Here is a 23,742-nt window from a genome sequence, read left to right as displayed (position 1 = left end):
TTCAGCTTGATACATCTATTCAGCTTGATACATCTACCCGTTCCTTAGAAAAAGGGTTCTTAACAGTTGGACAGACACAACAAAGTGATCCTACCAGGGTTTCGTTTTTACCGACTGAGATACAGAACCACAACAATATGAAAAGCTTAAGAATCACATACACTAAAGAATACTCCAGTACTTAAGGGTAATTAAACCATGTATTTTAATTACAGTGGTCAAGCTGTTTCAGGGGTAGGCTTTTTTAAGCCCCAATGAAACTCTGGCAATGGCCATAAACGGGAGGCTACACTTTGGCTTGGTCGCACAAACAAAAGCTCCAAAAGAAGGCAAGGAGATACAACAAACATTTTCCCCATCAAATATTACAAGAGGATGATCAGTGAAAGAGCAGTTGTGGTTGGCTGCCTACAGTAAAATAGCCATCTAAGTAAGATCAACATCATGTTGTTCTTAATATTTTTACATTTTGATTATTTTCCACTTCAGTTCCTGTTATCTTCAGTACCCAACTGCCCCTGTACAAATTATTACAACTTCACAAGTAACACTAAAATGAAGCATTCCAATTTGTCTATTCAATAAATATTTTATTCTGTTCATATAAAATCATTTTTACACATTATCAGGAAACGTAAGCACTCGGGTACATAAAATGGTGACCAGTTTTGCACACTGGTTGCAATGTACACACAATTATTTCATGTGAAATGTAAAAAGTCACAATGCTAGTCTTTTGCTTCACTTTCACATGCAACTGTACTTGATTCAACATAGTCCAATGCCATCTGCCGAACTCGTTCAGCTCCTTCTGGTGTACCATGCTGTTCTTCAAACTGAAGAAACTTCTTGAAGAGCGCTTTCATTTTTCGAACAGGGAGGTGTTGGGCAACAGCTCTTTCTAATACTTTCCTGTAAGAATGAAAAATTTGAGGCAGGTGTTACGAATATCAATATGATTAATGGAGTAAACATGCAGGGATTAAAATCTGCATATATATCACTTGAGGGTATCAGGATCATTCACATATTACTACAATGAAAAGAATTTAATGTGAACTAATACTATGGTCGCAACAAAATGTTATGTAATTTTCTATGTTTCTTTTTTCCTTTAACCATGGAAAAAAATCCTCTAACATTAAAATATTTTGCTTAATGGACAAATACCTACTTCTGCAGGCATGGCATCACTTGAATTTACTGGCCTTTTTTCTCTTTGTTGGACAAAAAGAGGTAAAGAACAGTTACTACTATTACTATGTTACTGCATGCCTTTGTATGTTGCCATTCTCGAAACGATCCAGTCAGATCTGTTGGTACATGTAGCATGTGGCAATGTTGCTGAATAGTGTGTTGGAATTTGTATATTTTGTGCCAAAACTGTTTAGTTTTTAATGCATATACTGTAGATTTGCTTTCTTACACAAAATGGTAGATAAACTGAAACAACAAACTGATATTTTTCTTAAAATAAAAACGGAGCTTGATGAAAAATGGAAGGCCACAACAGATATCTGCAAAGAGTTTACCTGGCATTGCTAAGACGGCACTGTTGATGAGAAATAAAAACAGAGACCAATTTAGGCAATGTTAGAACACAGCACATTCAAACCAGAGAGAAAAGTATGAAAATTTTAAACAATGTAAGAAAATTACATATGGCAAACAAAAAAGTCTGCTACGTTCACTGACTAGATTCTGAATCTGTATAAGCGACTTTTATGAGAAACATGTAGAGTTTCTATACTGCCCCCCCCCCCCCCCCTCCATCGGCCCATGGAGACAGGTCACCTTCCTTGTTTCTCCAACTGAGTAATTCCTGTCTGGTATACCCACAATGCAGGGGTAGACATCCTACATCCCACAGGCTGGAACGATAGGATGCCCGAGTTAGGCAGGAATACAGTCCTGTGGGGTATATCAGAGAATCCGTACTCAGAGCTATGGGTAAAGAACTCAATGACAGCAAAGACAGAAAAAATGCTTTAGTACAGTGTTGCTGGTGGAGTGGACAACTCATTCCCCTGGGGTAGTGCAGATGTAACACACTGCCTCGAGGGATGGGAAGGGCTCCTCAAAGGCTAAGGGAGTAAACCCAGGAAGAAAATTCTTGTATATGTTAGGCCTAACAAGCAATTAGAGAAGAAACAGTTTTGTTGCTTTCACTACAAGTACAGTACTTGGACTGGACACACCAGATGACATCACTTCCAATGCCTTAGGAATTAATGACAGAGTCTGACGCTCATCCTGAGAAGGCAGAAAGAGATACCAACCACTGACTCAATAATCGGAGTGAACCTTATCAGGAAACCAAACTGCAAGTAGGAACCCTGAACATAATTACATTGACTGACGAAAGTAGTTAACTTGGTGGAAAGGAGGAAGATATATGTGTTAGGAATAAGTGCGACAAAATGGAAGAGGATGAAATCAAAGGAACTGAGGAAAGTTTACAAGCTATAATGACATGGCAACAGGAAGGAAGCAACTAATAGCGTTAGTTTGTGGCGTGAAGGTACTAAAGTTGTAACAAATATTGCATTTGTAGACAAAAGAATCATCAATGGCAGAGTGAAATTAGTCAATAAGAGTCTCACAATAATCTAGGTATATGTCCCGCATAGAAGATGTAATGATGGTGGGAAAGAAGAATTCCTTGAAATTTGGAGGACCAAGCACAAGAGGACAATTTGATGATAACAAGGGAGCTCAATGACCAAGCTGGAGCAGATATAGCAGGCTATGAAGAGGTGTGGGGCCCTTCAGATTTGGGGACAAGAATACTGAAGGCAAGAACATCCTAGACTTCTGTGCCAGAAACAACACGATAATAATAAACACCTTCTTCAAAAGAAAAGACAGCCATAAAATAACTAGACGTAACTGGAATGGAAGATCTAAAACAATATTGATTATGTATTAACAGACAGACATATTGGAGAAAGTGAGAGAGAAGCAAAAGTTATTTTTAGTGAATATTTAGATAGCAATCACAGCCTACTAGCAGCTGACCTGAATTATAAGACTGCACGAACAACAAATACACACAAAGCACAAACAATAAAAGACTGGAAAATAAGAGATGAGGCAAATAAGAAACATTTCTACATCTTATAAAGCAAAAGTTGCCAAGGAATGAAACACAAAAGTGCAGAGAGTAGATAAATTAGTCCAAAACATCATTAATGGATTGTGGCAAAACAAGAGGAAAAGTAAACTCTACTATTACAGATCACAATACAGCTAAGAGAGATAAGGATGTTGAGAAGCAAAAAGAAATGCAAGATATTATTCATTAATAGAATTGTGAAGGAAGAGAAGGATAAGAGTTTGGAAGCATTCACACAAACAACTAGAAAAAGACCCTAATGGGAATTTAAAAATGCTGTATGGAATACTGAAGAATGGGAGATCAGAGTAGCTATTAAGGCATGAAATTGTGATCCACGAGGTAGAAAAAATAAGACAGGAAACAAAAGACTCTTTTACAAGTTGTCAAATGGCAACGAAGAAGAAAAGGCTGTAAAGAAAAAACCCCAGGAACCAGGAGAAGGAGAAAAACCAATTACATCTTTAGAAACAGAAAATGCCATGAAATTTATGGGGATATACAAGGTCAAATAAGTAAAATGACAAGGCCAACAGAAATCCTTAGATAACACAGGAGATATTGAATTTAACTGACGAAAGCAGAAAATATAAAAATTCAATAAATGAAGCATGTGAATGACAATACAAATGTCTAAAAATGAGATTGACAGGAAGTACATAATGGCTATGCAGGAATGGCTAGAGAACAAACGTAAGCTTTAGTAGCATATACCACTAGGGGAAAAATATCATTTACAAGAAAATTAGAGAGGTCTTTGGAAAAAGAGAACCGGCTGTATAAATATATAGAGCTCAGATGAAAAACCAGTCATAAGCAAAGAAAGGAAAGTTGAAAGAGTACATAGAGGGTCAGTCCTAAGCAAAGAAAGGAATGCTGAAAGAGTATATACAGGGTATGCACAGGGGAGATTTACTTGATGGCATTATTATACAAATAGAAGACAATGTAGATGAAGATGAGGTGGGAGTTGTGATACTGCTACAAGAATTTGACAGAGTCCTGAAAGACCTCAGTCAAAACCGGGTCCTGGGAGTAGATGACACTCCGTTGGAACTACTGATAGCCTTGGGAGAACCAGCCCTGACAAAACTCTTTCTTCTGGTGTGCAAGATGTATGATACAGGCAAAATACCCTCAGATTTCAAGAAGAATATAATAATTCCAATTCCAAAGAAAGCAAGTGCTGACAGGTGTGAATATTACTGAACTATCAGCTTAATAAGTCACAGTTGCAAAATACTAACACGAATTCTTTACAGAAGAATGGAAAACCAACCTCAGTGAAGACCTGTTTGGATTCTGGAGAAAGATAGGAACACATGAGGTAATACTGATCCTATGACTTATCTTGGAAGATATGTGAAGGATAGGCTGCCTTGTTGTTTTCCTGCCTGCAAGGACACATACACTTAATGGCAACTTTTGGAGAATTGAAGCTTTCGACAATGTTGACTGGAATACTCTCTTTGAAATTCTGAAGGTAGCAGAGATAAAATAACCAGGGCCATGAAACGGAAACAGTGGTTCAGAGGGGTGTGAGACAGTGTTGTAGCCCACCCCTGATGTTAATCCATATGCTGAGCAAGCAGTAAACGAAACCAAAGAAAAATTTGGAGTAGGAATTACAGTTCACAAAGAAGAAATAAAAACCTTGAGGTTTGCCAATGACATCATAATTCTGTCAGATACAGTGAAGGACTTGGAAGAGCAGTTGAGCAGAGTGGACAGTGTTCTGAAAGGACACTCTAAGATGACCAATATAAGCAAAACAAAGATAATGGAATGCAATCAAATTAAAACAGGTGATGCTGACAGAATTACATTAGGAAAAGAGACACTTAAAGCAGTAAATGAGTTTTGCGATTTGGGCAGAAAAATAACTAATGATGGCCAAAGTAGAGAAGATATAAAATGTAGACAGGCAATGGCATGAAAATGGTTTTGAAGAAGAGAAATTTGTTACAACTGAATATATATTTAAGTGTCAGGAAGTGTTTTCTAAAAGTACTTGTATGGAGTGTACCCAATTATGGAAGTGAAAATTGGATAATAAAAAGTTTAAAAAAGAGGAGTACAGAAGTTTTGAAATGTGGTACAACAGAAGAAGGCTGAAGATCAGAGTCATAGATGATGAAACTAAAGAGGAAGTACTGAACAGAAATGGGCAGAAAACAAATTTGTGGTACAATGTGACCACAAAAAGGGATCAATTGATGGACACATTATGAGAAATCACCGGATCGCCAATTTAGTACTGGAGGGGAGTGTGAGGGTAAAAATTGTAGATGGAGACTGAGAGATCAATACTGTATGAACATTCAGAAGGACATAACTTGCAGTAAGTGTTGTACATTGTTGATTCCAGGTCACAATTAAAGAGTAACTCACCAGTTTTAGATAAGCACATGTGTGTATACTGGCTTGTAGTTTTCTTGCTTGCAGTCTCACAAACGCCAAATGGCGACTCCTGAGCATACAGCATTTTGTGCTCTGCAGTAATTTCACTTCAATGTGTGTTTTGTTTAAAGTTTAATTTTGATCCCCTGTGTGGCAAAAACCTCTGTCAATGATATAGTTATTGGGAACAACTGGATGTGTGTGTAAAGGGAAAAGCATGGGATTTCCAGAAGTGTCTGAAGAAGATGCTAATCATGTCAGAGTATCTTACCTTCATAGTCCTAAGAAGTCTGTTTGAAAAGCAAGTCTTGAACTTCAATTGCCAAAGTCAACAGTGTGGGCGGTTTTAAAAAAAATGATTACACGTGAATTCTTACTGTTTACAGTTGGTACACGCATTAAAGACAGATGACTATGGTGTATGTTATGGCTTTGCAATTGAAGTTTTGCAACAGAAAGATGATTTTTCTGACCGAGTAGTGTTTAGGAATGAGGCAACTTTTCATCTCAGTGGGAAGGTAAATATGTAAATACCCATAATGTTTGCATCTGGGTGTAAGAACACCATCATTAAACTGTGCAATATAAAAGAGATTCCACAAAGTTAAATGTTTTCTGCCTGTGTCCTGATGCCAAAAGACACCCCCCCCCCCCCCCTCGCTGAAGCAAAAACCCCATAACAGGAGGTATCTGTTGCAAGAATGGCTCTTTCCCTTATGGCAGGTGAACCTGAAAGTTTTATCTGGCCACAACCTACCGCCCTTCATCATTGGCATCTTTCTGTATGAGAGTGGTTGAGCATTGAAGTTCCTGACTGTTTGATTGGCCGTAAAGATCAATACAATAGAGCTCTATCTGACGGCCTACAACAGTATTCTGACAAGCAAGATATGAGAGTCTCTGCATAAATTAGGGGTTTCAAGTTTTCAAATTTGAAGGATCCAACTGCTGTACCAAAACTGTAAATACAGTGTACAATTAGGAAATGGTAGATCAGGATGATTTCTTGCATTTACATCATAGGTGCAATTATTAAGAAATTAAAGCTGAGAATTTGTAGCTTTAAATGCATTAGTCTTTGCACATGATTTTATATCTGGGGAGAGAAAAAGCAAAGTTCAGAGGAAATTAGCTTGCCAGAAAAACAAATATAATGAGTAAAAGTTAATGTTGTGACGAAGCAAGCTGGGATATATTTTAATTCCCCTCTTGTTTTGCCATCTGTCTTCACAAAATTCATTTTTTCACTTTAACTACTAACCATTAACATACATGAATATAATCTGCATTTTCATAAAAGAGAAAGGTTGGCCCTCAGTTTTAAAGACTGTAACACCAGACCTAATTTTGTGCTTAGTTTTATGTATGTTACTGATTTTCTAATTTATTTTTATTTTGACTCACACTAGTCAGTAACTTTCATTACAGGGCGAAATCGGTGATTGTTTCATCATTTAATTTCTACTGTTGACATATAAACAAATATAGATTCAGCACTAACTATAAACATTTGGAAGACGAAATACTAGTCATCTTAAAGTATCTATTTGGCTCTATTCGAAAACATGTTAGCCAAGCCAGCCCTTAATTAATTCCAAAGTAATTAACAGTTTTGTCCAAAGTATTGTTTGTGGACTTATTTGTTAATTTCATGATTTAAACAAATAATTTGGCCTAAATCTTGCAGTAGAAGAAACTGTAAAAATACGCAGTTTTTCGATGTATTCAGTTAATTTCATGAGTTAGGTTTTAATTGTAACTTCTGTAAATTTAACTTTGAACAATGAGTACTTTTAGTACCTATTATTGTGATGATATATAAGAGCCCGATTTTTGGTCACAAGACAGTCAGCCCATGGCCGAGTTTCAGACGAGAAACCTGTGCTTAGAACAACAACAATGTATCAACTTAACAGTGAAATGAGTGTTACACCAATAGGCCGTGTGTTAAAGCAATGACAGTGACTGTTCAATTTATTTAAAGGACTGTGAACTATGTGGTTATGTTTTTACTGTTCGTAGATGTTCAACAGAAAACTATTGTCGCAGTATGTGGAGGTTCACCTGCAAACTATTAATGAGGCTTACAGAAAGTTTAAATAATAGTGCACTGGCCATAAATATATAACTGTGTATTATTGAGGGGGGGGGGGGGGGGCTGGTTCAAATGGCTCTGAGCACTATGGGACTTAACTGCTGTGGTCATCAGTCCCCTAGAACTTAGAACTACTTAAACCTAACTAACCCAAGGACACCACACACATCCATGCCCGAGGCAGGACTCGAACCTGCGACCGCAGCGGTCACGCGGTTCCAGACTGAAGCGCCTTTAACAGCATGGCCACTCGGGGGGGCGGGGGTTGGTGCAAAAAGTGAAAGTAAAAGACTGTGAACCGTAACTGCGCATCTGTCACCTACATTATTTACCGTAGCCAGTGTCCAAATTACAAACCCCATTTTTCAGCCAGTGAAGCAAGGCAGTATGTCAACACCGAGGGCAACAACCGAAATAAACAAAGTAGGCAAACTGCTACAAATGGAATGAGACCTGCTGGAAATCCCAGAAGAATATGGTTAGACCAAATAAATGAAGGCTTGCTTCAGAAAGGAATAACACTGCAAGATGTAGAAAGAGATGAAGCTTATAATTATGGGAACAGATGGAGGCATCTTGTCCACTAACGTCTTACATGGCTCACTGGAAGGATATTATGATGATGATGATGATGATGATATTATTATCCTTTCTTTCTTTTCTCAGACATTATGTCTGGTCAAAAATGGAAAGTGATGCAGACCTTGATCAAGCGTGACTTCCTTTTAACTGTATGGTATATGTTACATTGCATTTAGGAACTTTCGGGTAATTGAACATGTATCAATAATTACAGATTTCTGTAGTTGTATATATACATTTGGATGTAGCTGTATTGTGTTGATGTACTGGTGGATATTGTGTGGTATGACTCCTGTAGCTGATAGTATAATCGGTATAATGTCAACTTTATCCTGAAGCCACATGTCCTTGACTTCCTCAGCCAGTTGGATGTATTTTTCAATTTTTTCTCCTGTTTTCTTTTGTATATTTGTTGTATTGGGTATGGATATTTCGATTAGTTGCGTTAATTTCTTCTTTTTATTGGTGAGTATGATATCAGGTTTGTTACGTGGTGGTGTTTTATCTGTTATAATGATTCTGTTCCAGTATAATTTGTATTCATCATTCTCCAGTACATTTTGTGGTGCATACTTGTATGTGGGAACGTGTTGCTTTATAAGTTTATGTTGTAAGGCAAGCTGTTGATGTATTATTTTTGCTACATTGTCATGTCTTCTGGGGTATTCTGTATTTGTTAGTATTGTACATCCACTTGTGACGTGATCTACTGTTTCTATTTGTTGTTTGCAAAGTCTGCATTTATCTGTTGTGGTATGGGATCTTTAATAATATGCTTACTGTAATATCTGGTGTTTATTGTTTGATCCTGTATTGCAATCATGAATCCTTCCGTCTCACTGCATATATTGCCTTTTCTTAGCCATGTGTTCGATGCGTCTTGATCGATGTGTGACTGTGTTAGATGACACGGGTGCTTGCCATGTAGTGTTTTCTTTTTCCAATTTAGTTTCTTCGTATCTCTTGATGTTATGTGATCTAAAGGGTTGTATAAGTGGTTATGAAATTGCAGTGGTGTAGCCGATGTATTTATATGAGTGATTGTTTTGTGTATTTTGCTAGTTTCTGCTCGTTCTATAAAGAATTTTCTTAAATTGTCTACCTGTCCATAATGTAGGTTTTTTATGTCGATAAATCCCCTTCCTCCTTCCTTTCTGCTTAATGTTAATCTTTCAGTTGCTGAATGTGTGTGATGTATTCTATATTTGTGGCATTGTGATCATGTAAGTGTATTGAGTGCTTCTAGGTCTGTGTTACTCCATTTCACTACTCCAAATGAGTAGGTCAGTATTGGTATAGCATAAGTATTTATAGCTTTTGTCTTGTTTCTTGCTGTTAATTCTGTTTTCAGTATTTTTGTTAGTCTTTGTCTATGTTTTTCTTTTAGTTCTTCTTTAATATTTGTATTATCTATTCCTATTTTTTGTCTGTATCCTAGATAGATATTTATAGGCATCTGTTTTTTCCATCGCTTCTATGCAGTCGCTGTGGTTATCCAATATGTAATCTTCTTGTTTAGTGTGTTTTCCCTTGACTATGCTATTTTTCTTACATTTGTCTGCTCCAAAAGCCATATTTATATCATTGCGGAATACTTCTGTTATCTTTAGTAATTGGTTGAGTTGTTGATTTGTTGCTGCCAGTAGTTTTAGATCATCCATGTATAGCAAATGTGTGATTTTGTGTGGGTATGTTCCAGTAATATTGTATCCATAATTTGTATTATTTAGCATGTTGGATAGTGGGTTCCGAGCAAGGCAGAACCAGAAAGGACTTAATGAATCTCCTTGGTATATTCCACGCTTAATCTGTATTGGCTGTGATGTGATATTATTTGAATTTGTTTGGATATTAAGTGTGGTTTTCCAATTTTTCATTACTATGTTTAGGAACTGTATCAATTTAGGATCTATTTTGTTTATTTCCAATATTTGTAGTAACCATGAGGGGGGACACTATCAAAAGCTTTTTGGTAATCAATGTATGCATAGTTTAGTTTTAGCTTGATATGTCACCTCTGCATCTATTATCAGTTGCTCTTTACATCCTCGTGCTCCTTTGCAGCAGCCTTTTTGTTCTTCATTTATAATTTTGATCTGTGTTGTATGTGTCATTAATTTCTGTGTAATGACTGAAGTTAATATTTTGTATATTGTTGGTAGGCATGTTATGGGGCGATATTTAGCTGGGTTTGCTGTGTCTGCTTGATCTTTAGCTTTCAGATAAGTTATTCCATGTGTAAGTGTATCAGGGAATGTGTATGGGTCTGCAATGTAACTGTTAAATAATTTAGTTAGATGTGAATGTGATGAGGTGAACTTCTTTAGCCAGAAATTTGCTATTTTATCTTTTCCAGGGGCTTTCCAATTGTGAGTAGAATTAATTGCTTGGGTGACTTCATGTTGCAAAATTATCACAGCAGGCATTTGTGGTATCATCTTGTATGTATCTGTTTCTGCTTGTATCCACCGTGCATGCCTGTTATGTTGTACCGGGTTTGACCATATGTCGCTCCAGAAGTGTTCCATGTCTGTTATGTTTGGTGGATTGTCTATTTTAATTTGTGTGTTACCTATTGTCTGGTAAAATTTCTTTTGGTTTGTGTTGAATGTTTGGTTTTGTTTCCTTCTATTTTCACTTTTTTTGTATCTTCTAAGTCGTTTGGCCAATGCTTGTAATTTCTGCTTCTTTTCATCTAATTGCTCTATCGCTTCTTGTTGTGAGATTTTACCTAACCTTTTCCGCTTTTTTTTCTGACATTTCATTTCCTATAAATTGTGTTAGCTGTCCGATGTCTTTTCTCAGTTTTTCTATTCTGATCTGTAGCCTGTGTTGCCATGCTGGTTTTGTGGGTTTCTTCTGTGTGTTGGTTGGTTCTGATCTCTGTCTAGTGTGTAGATTTAGTGTAGCTGAGTGCTCCTATATAAACCAGTAGTTGTAACTCTTCCATAGTTGTATTTTCATTTATTTTGTTGTGTATGATTGTGTTGATAGTTTTTATTGTTGTTTCAACTTGTGGGTTATTTGGTGGTCTATGCAAGAATGGTCTAATGTCTGTATTTGTGTCTTTGTATTCTATATATGTCAGCTGAAATTTTTCTTCTATATCTAACATGTGTGTTACTTCGAGTTCTATTTGTGCTTGTTCTGGTGGCTGTCTTAAGATTTCGTTTTCCTCTGTTTGTTTAATTGATGCGTGTTGTTCTTTGTTTGTTTGCTCTGGGATGTTTGAGTCCCTTACTGTATTTTCTTCTTCTTCTGATGGCACATTATTTTGTTCCAGTATTTGTTGTACTTGTTGTTTGATGTTTTCTAATTCTGACTGGGGTATCCTGTTATTTTTGATTATTACACGGATCTGATCAGCTAGTCGTTGTTCTGTTAAAAATTTTAATTCTGGGTATCTGATAATAAATGTTGTGTATACTTGTGATCTGTATCCAGTTGTGTTGGTTCCTAGGTTTGTTGCTTGGTAATAACAGAACATGAGGTGTCGATTAACTTCATCTGACCATCTCATCCTCTGTCTTTGTTTTCCTTCTAGGGTGGTTGCAGGAAGCATATCCTGCAAAACACCTCTATTTGGATTTAAATCATTTTCCAGTTGACTAGCAGTGTCGTTACCATTGTGGGCGGGCACAGGGTTCAAACGTCGTCCCCGACCATGACGGCACTTGTCCGAGGCTTCTTTACTTCTGTCCTGAACCAACTAATCACGCTAAAAGGAGGGTTAGCCCTATTAGTGGTTTGTTCTTTTCGTCGCCTTTTACGACTGGCAGAACACACCGGAGGCCTATTCTTTTCCCGGGCCTCCACGGGGTATATTATTATTATTATTATTCTTATTATCTCGGGAATCAAGATGTTACTTGTGGAGTGAGATGGTAAAAGAGGATCGAATGAAACTGCCACCTGTGTGAAAGGTTACATCATGGTACTACTAAAAATTACACAAGTGAGGGTGATGTGCCTATGTGTATCATCCTGTTCAAGAACCATCCAAACTTACAGTCCATTGATCACATATTTTTTGAAACAGGTCACACAGATGTTGTGTGTGTGTCTATTCATTCTAAAATAACAATGAAAACAATCAATGTTTGAGAAAATAATTTAACTGGATGGATTAAAAAATCTACTCATCAAATGGTGGCAGAACACACACAAAAGAAATTTATATTTAGGAAAGCTTTCGCAGCCAGTGGCTCCTCCTTCAGGCGGAAGGGCTGAAGGGAAAGGAAGAGGGGTGAAGGAAAAGGACTGGGAAGGTCTAGAAAAGGGCACAGATTTTTGGAAAATCACTCAAAACTGAGGATCAGGGGAGACTTACCAGACGGGATGAGAAGGAAAGACTGATTGTTGGTGACTGCATCGTACGAGATTTGAAAACCTTCTGCACCCAGCTCCCTACCCTATGGCTCCCACCACTGTGATTGTCCCTGCTGCAAGACGTGCCCTATGCAACCTCCTACCACCACCAATACCAGCCCTGTGACTCGAAAAACATATATTATCAAAGGGACAGCCACCTGTGAAACGACATGTGTCGTATACCAGCTGTTATGTAAACACCATTCGGCATTTAAGGCAATGGCCTTGCCGTAGTGGATACACCGGTTCCCGTGAGACCACCGAAGTTAAGTGCCATCAGGCGTGACCGGCACTTGGATGGGTGACCATCCAGCCGCAGTGCACTGTTGCTGTTTTTCGGGGTGCACTCAGCCTCGTGATGCCAATTGAGGAGCTAGTCAACCAAACAGTAGCGGCTCCGGTCAAAGAAAACCATCATAACGACCGGGAGAGCGGTGTGCTGGCCACACACCCCTCCTATCTGCATCCTCAACTGAGGATGACACGGCGGTCGGATGGTATCGATGGGCCACTTGTGGCCTGAAGACGGAGTGTTTTATTCGGCCTTTACATTGGCATGAGTACCACCAAATTATCAACTAGGGGAAATGGGCATAGGCAGAAAGAGTATACTGGCAACACACAATATCCTGTGGCAGAGCAATACCCTGTGGCAGAGCATGCTCTACAACATAACAGTCGGGACCTCGGTGCCTGTTTCACCACATGCGCTATCTGGATTCTTCCACCAGGCACAGTTTCTCAGAACTCTGAAGGAGAGAAATTGCTATATATGTCCTTGGTTCTCACCACCCACCTGACCTTAATTTACATTAATTTCTTCTGTCTCAGCATTTCTTCACTCTGAATAGTGTTTTCTTTACTCTGCTTTAGTTTTAAACATCTCTCATTGTCTTACTGCTCTATTTTTCATCGCCTCCCTCCCACCTCTGTTCATACAATGAAATTAGCTTTTCACTCTTATTAACTCATGCATGACGTTCAAGCAGTAATTACTGTCTTGCATACTACCCCGTTCTCCACCTTTGAGGTATCAGGTTTTCAAATCTCATATGATGCAGTCGCAACAATGTCTTTCCTTCTCAACCCATCTAGTAAGTCTCCCCTGATCCGCAGTTCTGGGTGACTTTCCCAGAATCTACCCCCTTTCGTAGACCTCTCCTGGCCTGTTCCTTCGCTCCTCTTCCTTCCCCTTCAACCCTTCTGCCTGAAGAGGAAGCCACTTGCTCCAAAATCTTGTCTAATTACAAATTACTCTAAGATAGAGATGAAAAGGAACCTTAAAAAGGCTAATGTTTTTTATTTATTCTGAAAGCACATTGATTTATTTTCTAATTTTATGTACATAAATTGCTTTCGGGAGGCATTCATACATGTAGCATTTGGTGCATAAACTTAAGCAAGAAAAGGTTATCTTAAAAAAGTAGAACTCTCTCTCTCTCTCTCTCTCTCTCTCTCTCTCTCTCTCCCCCCCCCCCCCCTCCCTCCCAAAATGCACTATTAAATACTTCTTTATTTGTCAATATGATAACTTCATTCTACGGCCAACAATCTAATGTAATGCATTGCCTCTGTGCTAAATAGACACAGCTCAGTCTTCTACCATAAGGTTCACTATTGCAAAGCAAAGGAATCTTAAAGCTGGGCCAAATAACTCATAATGTTACACAGCTTTAAATTTCTTTTGACAAAAGCTATCTTTTTCCTATAACAAGCTTGTATTTTAATTTCTGATTTATCTGAAACCAAGTCAGAATTCCTTCATCAAAGCATCCCAGGTTCCTCAATTCAATCTCAAATTTTATTAAGGTGTATTTCATTAATCTGCTTCACTTTCTTTATGGTATCAAGAAATTCTTTAAGAATTATTATTTCAGCAGCCAGCTTGCAACTGTAGCAACCAGATTTATATATTAAACAAAATGGAATACACATATATCATGAGCTACAGTTTCGTGATCTTCATTGAGTCACGCATTAATTTCAACTAGACTTCTAATGTATGTGACCATAAATCAGTTTGTATTTATCCATGGTAATATGGCTACATAGCCTTGATGCTAATAAAGCCCTATATGATGTACAACATATGTTTAGTATAATTTTTCTTTACAAATATATTAGAGTTGTGATTGTTGGACTCGCTGTTCCAAGGATATTACAAATAAGACATTTAACTACAGAACCTCTTTGTAATAAAACTTGAAGACATGATATACCAGCACATCCTTGGGAAAGATGTTTGGCTCATTTTCGATGCAGCTCTTTTCATTTACGCATCTTAAAGGGAAATGGAATCTTTTGGAAAAGAAAGGAATTCTCAAGCAATTGGCTTTGCCTGCAGTATGGGACCAACTCTGGCATTTGCCTACACTGAAAATTAGAAGCCACAGAAAATAATTTTGAAGATTACCGGCAGATGGATTTGAACCACCTCACCTCCAAATACAAGGATTGCTAGCTCAGTGCCTCAATGCCAGTCAGTGGAGAAACTGGAAAAAACTGATTCTTGTACACTGTTTCAAAGTAAAGTAAAATGCATCACAAGAAAAGACAGAATTCTGATACTGCAAGGTTTTCCTTGAATGATGCATGTTTGATCATGTGATAGTCCATAAATGCATACATATTTTAAGATTTAATTGTACTGGAGTTCCTGGCTTCAATTACTATAACATTACAAAATCGTAAACAGTATTTGGCCAAAGGGGGGGGGGGGGGGGGGCACTGAGGGTGCAGTTGGCTCGGAGGAACTGAAGCAGCATGCTGAAAAAATCTTTTACAGATGAAGGAACAGGCACACTATAGAATGCGCTGTCATCACATAATCAATTACTCATTCCGCTCTTTACAAACTTCATCCTATCATGCAGTATCGATTCCATTTCCATAACAGTACCGCCGGGTGACCAGATTGGGGGGGGGGAGGGGGGATATTTTGCCATTTGGGCTACCAATGACAGAATTCTGAGCAGTTGGTTTAAAGAAATGAGGAGCGTCATTTCAACATGTATTGAATGCAGCCAAGGTCAAAATACAGTTTGATGTGTTTTCACCCCAACTGTGATATGCTCTTTAACACTATCGGATCCAATCAGGTCATTTCGTATTGTTAATCTTCGTTGATCCATTACTGCATCAAGAATTTCGTATTGTTTTCCATAGCAATTTAGTGTTGAAAAACATGAATTGGATCAAATCATATAATGTATTTTGCAGCCGATGATTCAAAAAGTATTATGTTGAGGGCAAGTCTCCCAACCTTCACGCAGTTGGAAATGATTTCTATCGTGACCAGAAAGACATCCCAAAAATTCCAGTCATAACATATAGCTTGATACTGTGTGTAATGAAAACAAAACAAAATTCCAATGTGTAATGTTTGCCTACTCCACTAATACCTCATTCAGCTTTTTGCTAGACAGAATCTGAAGGAGGTCTTTAGTCATCAGATGATGTATTTCACAAACAGCAATCTCTGGGATGATATGATCTTTAAAATGTTTACTTACTTATTAAAAGCTATGTGGCTCTGGATTGCAACAAAATCTCTCCCACAATCAATTTTGTTAGCTGTTTCATTGTTCACATTAATTACATTATTACCACACCACAATAAATAATGTCCGCAAACTATTTGGCTGCTTGAATTGATGTCTTTTGTTTGATGAAAAATAGTTTACTTTCTGTGAAATTCATCTTTACCACGGACTTTAGGTTTCTTCTGTATTACATAGCAACTCTTTGATTTCACTTCATTCCTCTTTACACCAACCGATATGTTAAAGATATTTATTAACCAGTCAAATTAGGATCATTCTACAGTCATTTCTCTGACTGGTAAATGTCCATGTTAAAATTTAAAATTAATCCTTTATTAGATATTCTGTAAGGCAGTCAGTGACATTACATTACCATCCATTCTTGAAGAGACAATGTTCATTTGTAAATTTCCAAAATGGATGCAATTTGTTGGTGGCTTAAGTAATAAACTAGAGATCCTCTCTCCATCAAAAGGTTTATGCTTTATACGAGGGCGGTTCAGAAAGTAACCTCCGATTGGTCACAGTGCGGGTTGTGGGGCGAGTAGCAACGCCATCTGTGCGTTCACGCACTCAACAGGTCAGTCGGCATCAAGCCGTGGTCGAGTGAACGTCGTACCTGCGCTAGTTTAGTTTTTGTGGCAGTTTGAAATGTGTGCTGCAATAGAAAACCCCGCCAAATGTGAAGTGCGTGCTGTCATAAGGTTTTTTACAGCCAAAGGATATTCTGCAGCAGCTATTCATCGTGAGCTTTGTGCCGTGTATGGACCAAGAGCTATGAGCGAAGGAGTTGTCCGTGAATGGGTACGTTTATTTAAAAGTGGACGAGAAAACGTTCATGATGAAGAGAGGAGTGGTAGACCATCATTGGTGACTGACGAACTCGTTCAGACAGTTGATGCAAAAGTTCGTGAAAATCGACGTTTCTCAATGTTGGAGTTGTCTACTGGTTTTCCACAGATTTCTAAGACTCTCTTGTACGAGATAGTGACAGCAATATTGGGTTACCGTAAGTTCTGTGCACGATGGGTGCCCAAAATTCTTACCGACCACCACAAAACTCAAAGAATGGCCTCTGCATTAGACTTTCTGTCACGTTATGAGGACGAAGGAGAACCATTGTTAAACAGAATCGTGACCGGTGACGAAACCTGGATTAAGTACGTGAACCCTGAGACAAAAGAACAATCAAAGATGTGGGCACATTCAAATTCGCCTACCAAACCAAGAAAAGCCTCGCAAGATTTTTCTGCCAGAAAACTTATGGCAACGGTGTTTTGGGATGCCAAAGGGGTGTTGTTGGTTGAATTCATGGAACGTGGTACGACCATTAATCAAGACGTGTACTGTGAAACAATAAAAAAGTTACGACGGGCTATACTGAACAAACGCCGTGGTATGCTGACTTCCGGTATCGTTTTTTTGCACGATAACGCCCGTCCTCACTCTGCTCGCAGAACAACGGCCCTTCTTGAGTCCTTCAAGTGGGACGTTATCAACCATCCACCTTACAGCCCAGACCTGGCACCAAGTGATTATCACCTCTTCATGCATTTGAAGAAATGGCTCGGGTCACAGCGGTTTGATGACGACGAAGAGCTCAAAGATGCGGTCACAGGCTGGCTCCAGGCACAAGCGGGTGATTTTTATGCAGAAGGAATTTCAAAGCTTGTGAAGAGATACGATAAGTGCCTCAATCGCTATGGAGACTATGTAGAAAAATAGTGCAAAGATGTAGTTGTAAGATGTATATATTAAAATATTTTTATTTAACTTGGTGTATTTTTTTTAAATCAACCGGAGGTTACTTTCTGAACGGCCCTCGTACTTTAGTAAGAGTTATGGATAGATTTAGTCTTCCAAAATAATAAAAAGCCCTGGTCCATCAGCAAAAATGACCAAACAAGCAGTTCCCTGCGGTAGTACATTGTTATTCTAAATTGTTTATTTGTGCCCAACCACTTGCATTAAGAGCCACTTTTTGCAGCAATGAAGGGCACACAATAAAGCTTGCAGGAAAGCAACTAAACTTACCTGTACATTTCCTCACTTTGACATCCTTCTGCCTAATTGAGAAGCATTATACAACACAAAAATGGTATAGGTAGTGGATTGTGCACCTTACCAGTGTATCAACCCCATATCATAATGCTTTACATGTTGAGTGAAGAGTGTATCATGTGAGGTCTGTGGAGTTCAGTTTAGGCTCAGATTTTGGAAAGCAACAGCCTGATATCCATGATAACGTAATGGCAGGTAATAAATTCTCCCTGAATGTTCAGTTGAGACATTGCCAATGCCATGATAAATGAAAAATATGTTTGTGGATAGGATTGATTACATATTTCAATGCAAAACCAATGTAAGAAGAGTTGTAAGTAAGATAGTTGGCACAAGAAGGTCCCTCCCCCCAATTATGTCTATGGTATAAAATAGGAAACAGTTAATATCAGGCAAAAGCTACTGTTGTACAAGGATGCACATGATACAAACAATTTTGGCCAAAATGCTACATGATGAATAGTCTTGAGCGTATTTATATTCTGCAATGAATAACAGTTTAGGCTCTGTATGATTCCAAAAACAAATTACAGGATAATGGTTCTGTGAATCTAGCCCCTATTCAGTCATCTCACACAGAGAGGTTTACACAGTGATATTTCATTGCTGCTTTGATTTTCATTCAGTTACTGCACTATTTTCATTATGTTCCAATCCAAGTGTGAGCTTGGAGAAACAGGAGACTTCAAAAGCTGGCCACATAACAGCAGCAACAAAAAATAAAACTAACAAAAACAATGACATACCTGGCAATTTCAAACTGTTCTGCTTTGACAAGCATATCAACATAACTACACCACACATCCACTCTCTTAGGGTATGATGCTAAAATGTGTTCCATTAGTGTCTGAGCCCGTTCTGCTGATCCATGTTTGTTTTCCAGATGAGCAAACCTTGAAATTACTTCCACATCTGCACAGAAGTGGGAACAAAAGTTTATTAAATTTCATGTCCTCTACTGTTATTAGATGTTAATATTCATAAGAACAGTTAGCCAATACATACATTATTTTCACATTTTTTTCCTGGCATTCGTTTAATAAAATAGAACAAAAATTGTACACTTAATGTGTTAATCTTTTTGTAGGCTAATGTCCCACAGTATAAACTTCAATGCTGAGAAGATATTCATAATTCTGAAGTGTCTGTTGTAGACTAAATGCACATTATAAAAGCTTAACTTTAGTAAAAAATTTTGAGGGATGCTGGTATTATTTTGCTCAATATTTTATCTACTTATAAATAAAAACACATTCAATATGACAGTTGCTTACGCTGGCAAGTCCAAAACTTTTACAGTTACCACCTGGAAACCATCATACTGAAACACAACATTGCTACAAACCTTCCTTGCAGATTAAAACAGTGTGCTACACAGTTTGGGTGTGGCAATTCTGCTGGATAGCTGGTTGGTGGTAATGCCAACATAAAACGCTGTGCAGTGATTGCAGCATTGCTGGTATGTGACATACCTCTTATGGGGTAGGATAAGACAGTGACAGGAGTGGTGAAGTATGTGGTGAATGAATAAATCAAGCAGGTCTTTCCTCTTGATCTTCCACATGGTTACACTCCAGTGGCAATAGATTTGGAGTAGAAGTGGCCAGGCCTTGTTGAACCAGGATGTCGTTTAGTTTGGGTGGGTGATGGAATAGCACTTAAGGATAGGTGGGAAGAATCTTGGATAGAATGTTCCTCATTTCTAGGCACAATGATAGATAATCAAAGCCCCAATGAAGGATATGATTCTGTTTCTCCAGTTATGGGCGACACAGGGTGATGAGGGGGCATTTCTTTTCAGCCGATTTTTAATCCTCCCATCATCCTTTGGAATCAGCTGAAAAGGAGCAATCCCCCCCCAAAAAAAAGAAGGAAAAAAAAAAGAAAAAGAAGAAACCAATGTCACTCCTGACTGGAGCAGCTGAACCATAGCCTTTGCCAGGCCTTCGATTATCTATCATCATGCCCAGAAATTGAAAATATCCTACCCAAGATCATTCCCATCTATTCTAAAGTGGTATTCTGTCACCCACCCTACCTAAACAACATCCTGGCCCATCTCTGAGCAACTCAACTCCACTCCACTCCCAACCACTTGCCATAGGGGTCATATCCATGTGGAAGACCAAGATGCAAGCCCTTCCCAATTTACCCACCCAGCACACCATACTCCAGTCCTGTCAGACTTATCCAGTCCCACCAGAGGTAGGGCCATCTGTAAAAGCAACTATGTCACAAATGTCAACTTTGCTGCAGTCGCTGCATGGCATTTTATGTGGACACAACCACAGAATGAATGGCTGCTGCCAAACCAAACTGTGACACAGAACAAAGTTGACCACTCAGTGGCACAACATGCTGTTGAACACAACACAACATGCTCGAGTTCCCTACAGCACCAGCTTTTCTGAACTACATAGGTGGGTGTTATCCTTGCAATACACTCTTCATCCCGGAATCCTCCTTGCCGTAAACTCGCTAACCCACTGTCCCCACACCCTATAGCCAACAGTTTCCTCTTCCTCAAGCCTATCTACCCCTGCTACCCACACCTCCACATCATCTTCATGTGCCTGCTTCACACCAGTTCAAATACGCGTGTGTTGCATGCCTCACCCATGTACCTGCCACCTCTCCCTCCTCCGTTTATAGCCTGCACATGTGCTACCTCTCTCTGAGCCAATTACCCTTCCCAACACCTCTTCTGGCTTTCCACCTCTTTCTCCCTCTACTCACCCTAATTAACACAACCCCTGCCCCATTATAACTACAAAACTACAATCACGGAATTGTTTGTCCAGCCAACATAAAAAGGATTTATTCCAAAATCTAGCACAGTTTCCATCCTATTTTGTGTGTGCCTGTCTACGACTCATAGTGTTTCCAATTTGATTGTCTACAAATGACTCGTCCTATACATTTGGTGTGCCTGTTTGACTAATTATATTGAACTCTCGCAGGAGCTCACTTCTCTTCTTTAGAAAAGATATGGGGGACAGACAGTTCTACTCATTTGAACACATGTTGCAGCCTGTCATGCCTATGAGTTTATGAGGGGCAAGAGGTGGCGGCATCTGTTTCTGTTGCTTTGTTGTAGAATTCAAAGGGTGTCTTTATGATTCTCAAGTTGGTGGTAAATTATAGGAAGTTAATGTTGTATTTCTGAATTTTTATAGTATAGTTCATGTGTTTATTGTGTTACGTGGTACATAATGCACTTTGCTGCTACCATTAACATCTCTGTTTAACAATGGGCCAAAAAAGCTTCTACATTTAGTTAATCAAACAATGGAAAATCCAGGCTGGGATGTAACAAGAGAAGAAAAGTTACTACTCACTATACAGTGGAGATACTGAGATGCAGATAGACACAACAAAAAGACTTTCACAACTAAAGCTTTCGGCCATTGCCATTCGTCACGAATACGCACACACGCACACACACACACGCACGCACACACACACACACACACACACACACACACACACACACACACACACACACACACACAAACGCAACTCAAACACACGACTGCAGTCTCAGTCAGCAGAAACCACATTGGGAGCAGCAGCATCAGTACATGATGGGAGTGGCAACTGGGTGGGCGTTACAAGGAGGCTGGGGCAGGGAGGGGGCGGGATAGTATGGAAGGGGGTGGTGGACAATGAAGTGCTGCAGGTTAGATGGAGGGCAGGGGAAAGGTAGGGAGGAAATAGCGGAAAAGGAGAGAAATAAAAAGACTGGGCATGGTGGTGGAATGACGGCTGTGTAGTGCTGGAATGGGAAAGGGGTGGATGGTGAGGACAGTGACTAACGAAGCTTGAGGCCAGGAGGGTTACAAGTATGTAGAATGTATTGCAGGGAAAGTTCTCACCTGCGCAATTCAGAAAAGCTGGTGTTGGTGGGAAGGATCCATATGGCACAGGCTGTGAAGCAGTCATTGAGATGAGGGATATCATGTTTGGAAGCGTGTTCAGCAACATGGTGGTCCACTTGTTTTTTGGCCACAGTTTGTCAGTGGCCATTCATGCAGACAGACAGCTTGTTGGTTGTCATGCCTACATAGAATGCAGCAAACTGGGTGCAGCTTAGCTTGTAAATCACGACTGGTTTCACAGGTAGCCCTGTCTTTGATGGGATAGGTAATGTTAGTGACTGGACTGGAGTAGGTAACTGTGGGAGGATGTATGGGACAGGTCTTACGTCTAGGTCTATTATAGGGGTACGAGCCATGAGGTACGGGATTAGAAGCATGGATTGTGTAAGGATGGACGAGTATATTGTGTAGGTTTGGTGGACGGCGGAATACCACTGTGGGAGGGGTGGGAAGAATAGTGCACAGGACATTTCTCATTTCAGAGCATGACGAGAAATAATCGAAACCACAGCAGCGAATGTAATTTAGTTGCTCCAGTCCCAGGTGGTACTGAGTTACGAAGCGAACGCTCCTCTGTGGCCAGATGGTGGGACTTTGTGAGCTGGCAGAGACTGGAAAGATAAGGCATGGGAGATTTGTTTCTGTACATGGTTGGGAGGATAATTACAGTCAGCAAAGGCTTCAGTGAGACCCTCAGTATATTTAGAGAGATACTTCTCGTCACTGCAGATGCAATGACCGAGGGTAGCTAGGCTGTATGGAAGGGACTTCGTGGTATGGAACGAGGGGCAGCTGTCAAAGAATCTCATTTTGTTCTAGAGTTATTGGTTTTTATATCTGGCAGACAGTTGCACGCGGTGTGCCCAGTTCCATAACTGAACACTGGGATCATGTGTCACAACAATTGTTTTATTTCATATAACGGATCAAGATATCAAAAGAAGGACTTTTACAAATGGTAGCAGGCAAAGAGGTACCATGTTGTATGAGAAATATTCAAAACTTTTTTATTCGGTGAGAGATGGAAGTAACTTGTCCACACCACTGAGCGAGTTGGCAGAATGGGGCAAGTAAACACATACATCACTAGCAGTTAAGGAAAAACCATAAGCTGTGTTTAAAAAAGTTTTCAGCAGCTGGAGAGTGGTGGGCCATGATGAGTTAACTCATCCAGTCACAGGATCACTTGCTCCTTATGAATAACTGGTGGACTATGTCAAGGAAAAGGTGCTTCTCATAAACAATGGAAAGTGATGGGTAGTACTATAACTATAAAAATGCAGCAATACAATAAACAGCACACTATACACTCGATGCTACAGGACATGAAAATATTATGTGGCACGATTAATATGAGAAGCAACACATGGACAGATGAAGTTCTGGAAAAACACTGATATATGTACAAGCAAAACAACTAGTGTTTTGTATGAGGGAGTATACAGGGCAACATCAAAAGGCAGCTGATGTAAAAACAAAATTTTGATAGAAGAGATGCTGAAAAATTGGCAAGGTCAAAATGTTTGGATTCTTGGATAATACTAATGAAGTATAATTATTCACAGTCTATAAACCAAAGAAATTAAATATCATGTGAGTAAAAAACAATATGTAACACTTTCATGTAGCCTCTCAAATAGGCAGCTCAAATTCTGTGCAAGGTAGAGATATGTGAAATTAGAGCAAATATGATATAAC

At 39.1% G+C, this 23,742-nt stretch overlaps 1 protein-coding gene across 2 annotated transcripts in view; it reads right to left on the bottom strand.

The window, feature by feature from the left end:
• Window positions 1–569: 569 nt before the first annotated feature.
• The window catches only part of LOC124788100 (protein RRP5 homolog), a 178,824-nt gene continuing 155,651 nt past the window's right edge, over window positions 570–23,742 (bottom strand). For both annotated transcript variants that reach the window (XM_047255215.1, XM_047255216.1), the window contains 2 exons: window positions 18,913–19,078; window positions 570–912 (listed from right to left, as the gene is read on the bottom strand). In XM_047255215.1, the coding sequence (XP_047111171.1) occupies window positions 729–912; window positions 18,913–19,078 (350 nt within the window). In that variant the 3' untranslated portion in view covers window positions 570–728. The remainder of the gene's footprint in view (window positions 913–18,912; window positions 19,079–23,742) is intronic.

The sequence above is a fragment of the Schistocerca piceifrons genome, chromosome 3, assembly GCF_021461385.2.
Source record: "Schistocerca piceifrons isolate TAMUIC-IGC-003096 chromosome 3, iqSchPice1.1, whole genome shotgun sequence".
In the NCBI taxonomy this organism is placed as follows: Eukaryota; Metazoa; Arthropoda; class Insecta; order Orthoptera; family Acrididae; genus Schistocerca; species Schistocerca piceifrons.
Note: the sequence above shows the minus strand (reverse complement) of the source record. Positions and strands in the feature narration are given on the sequence as shown.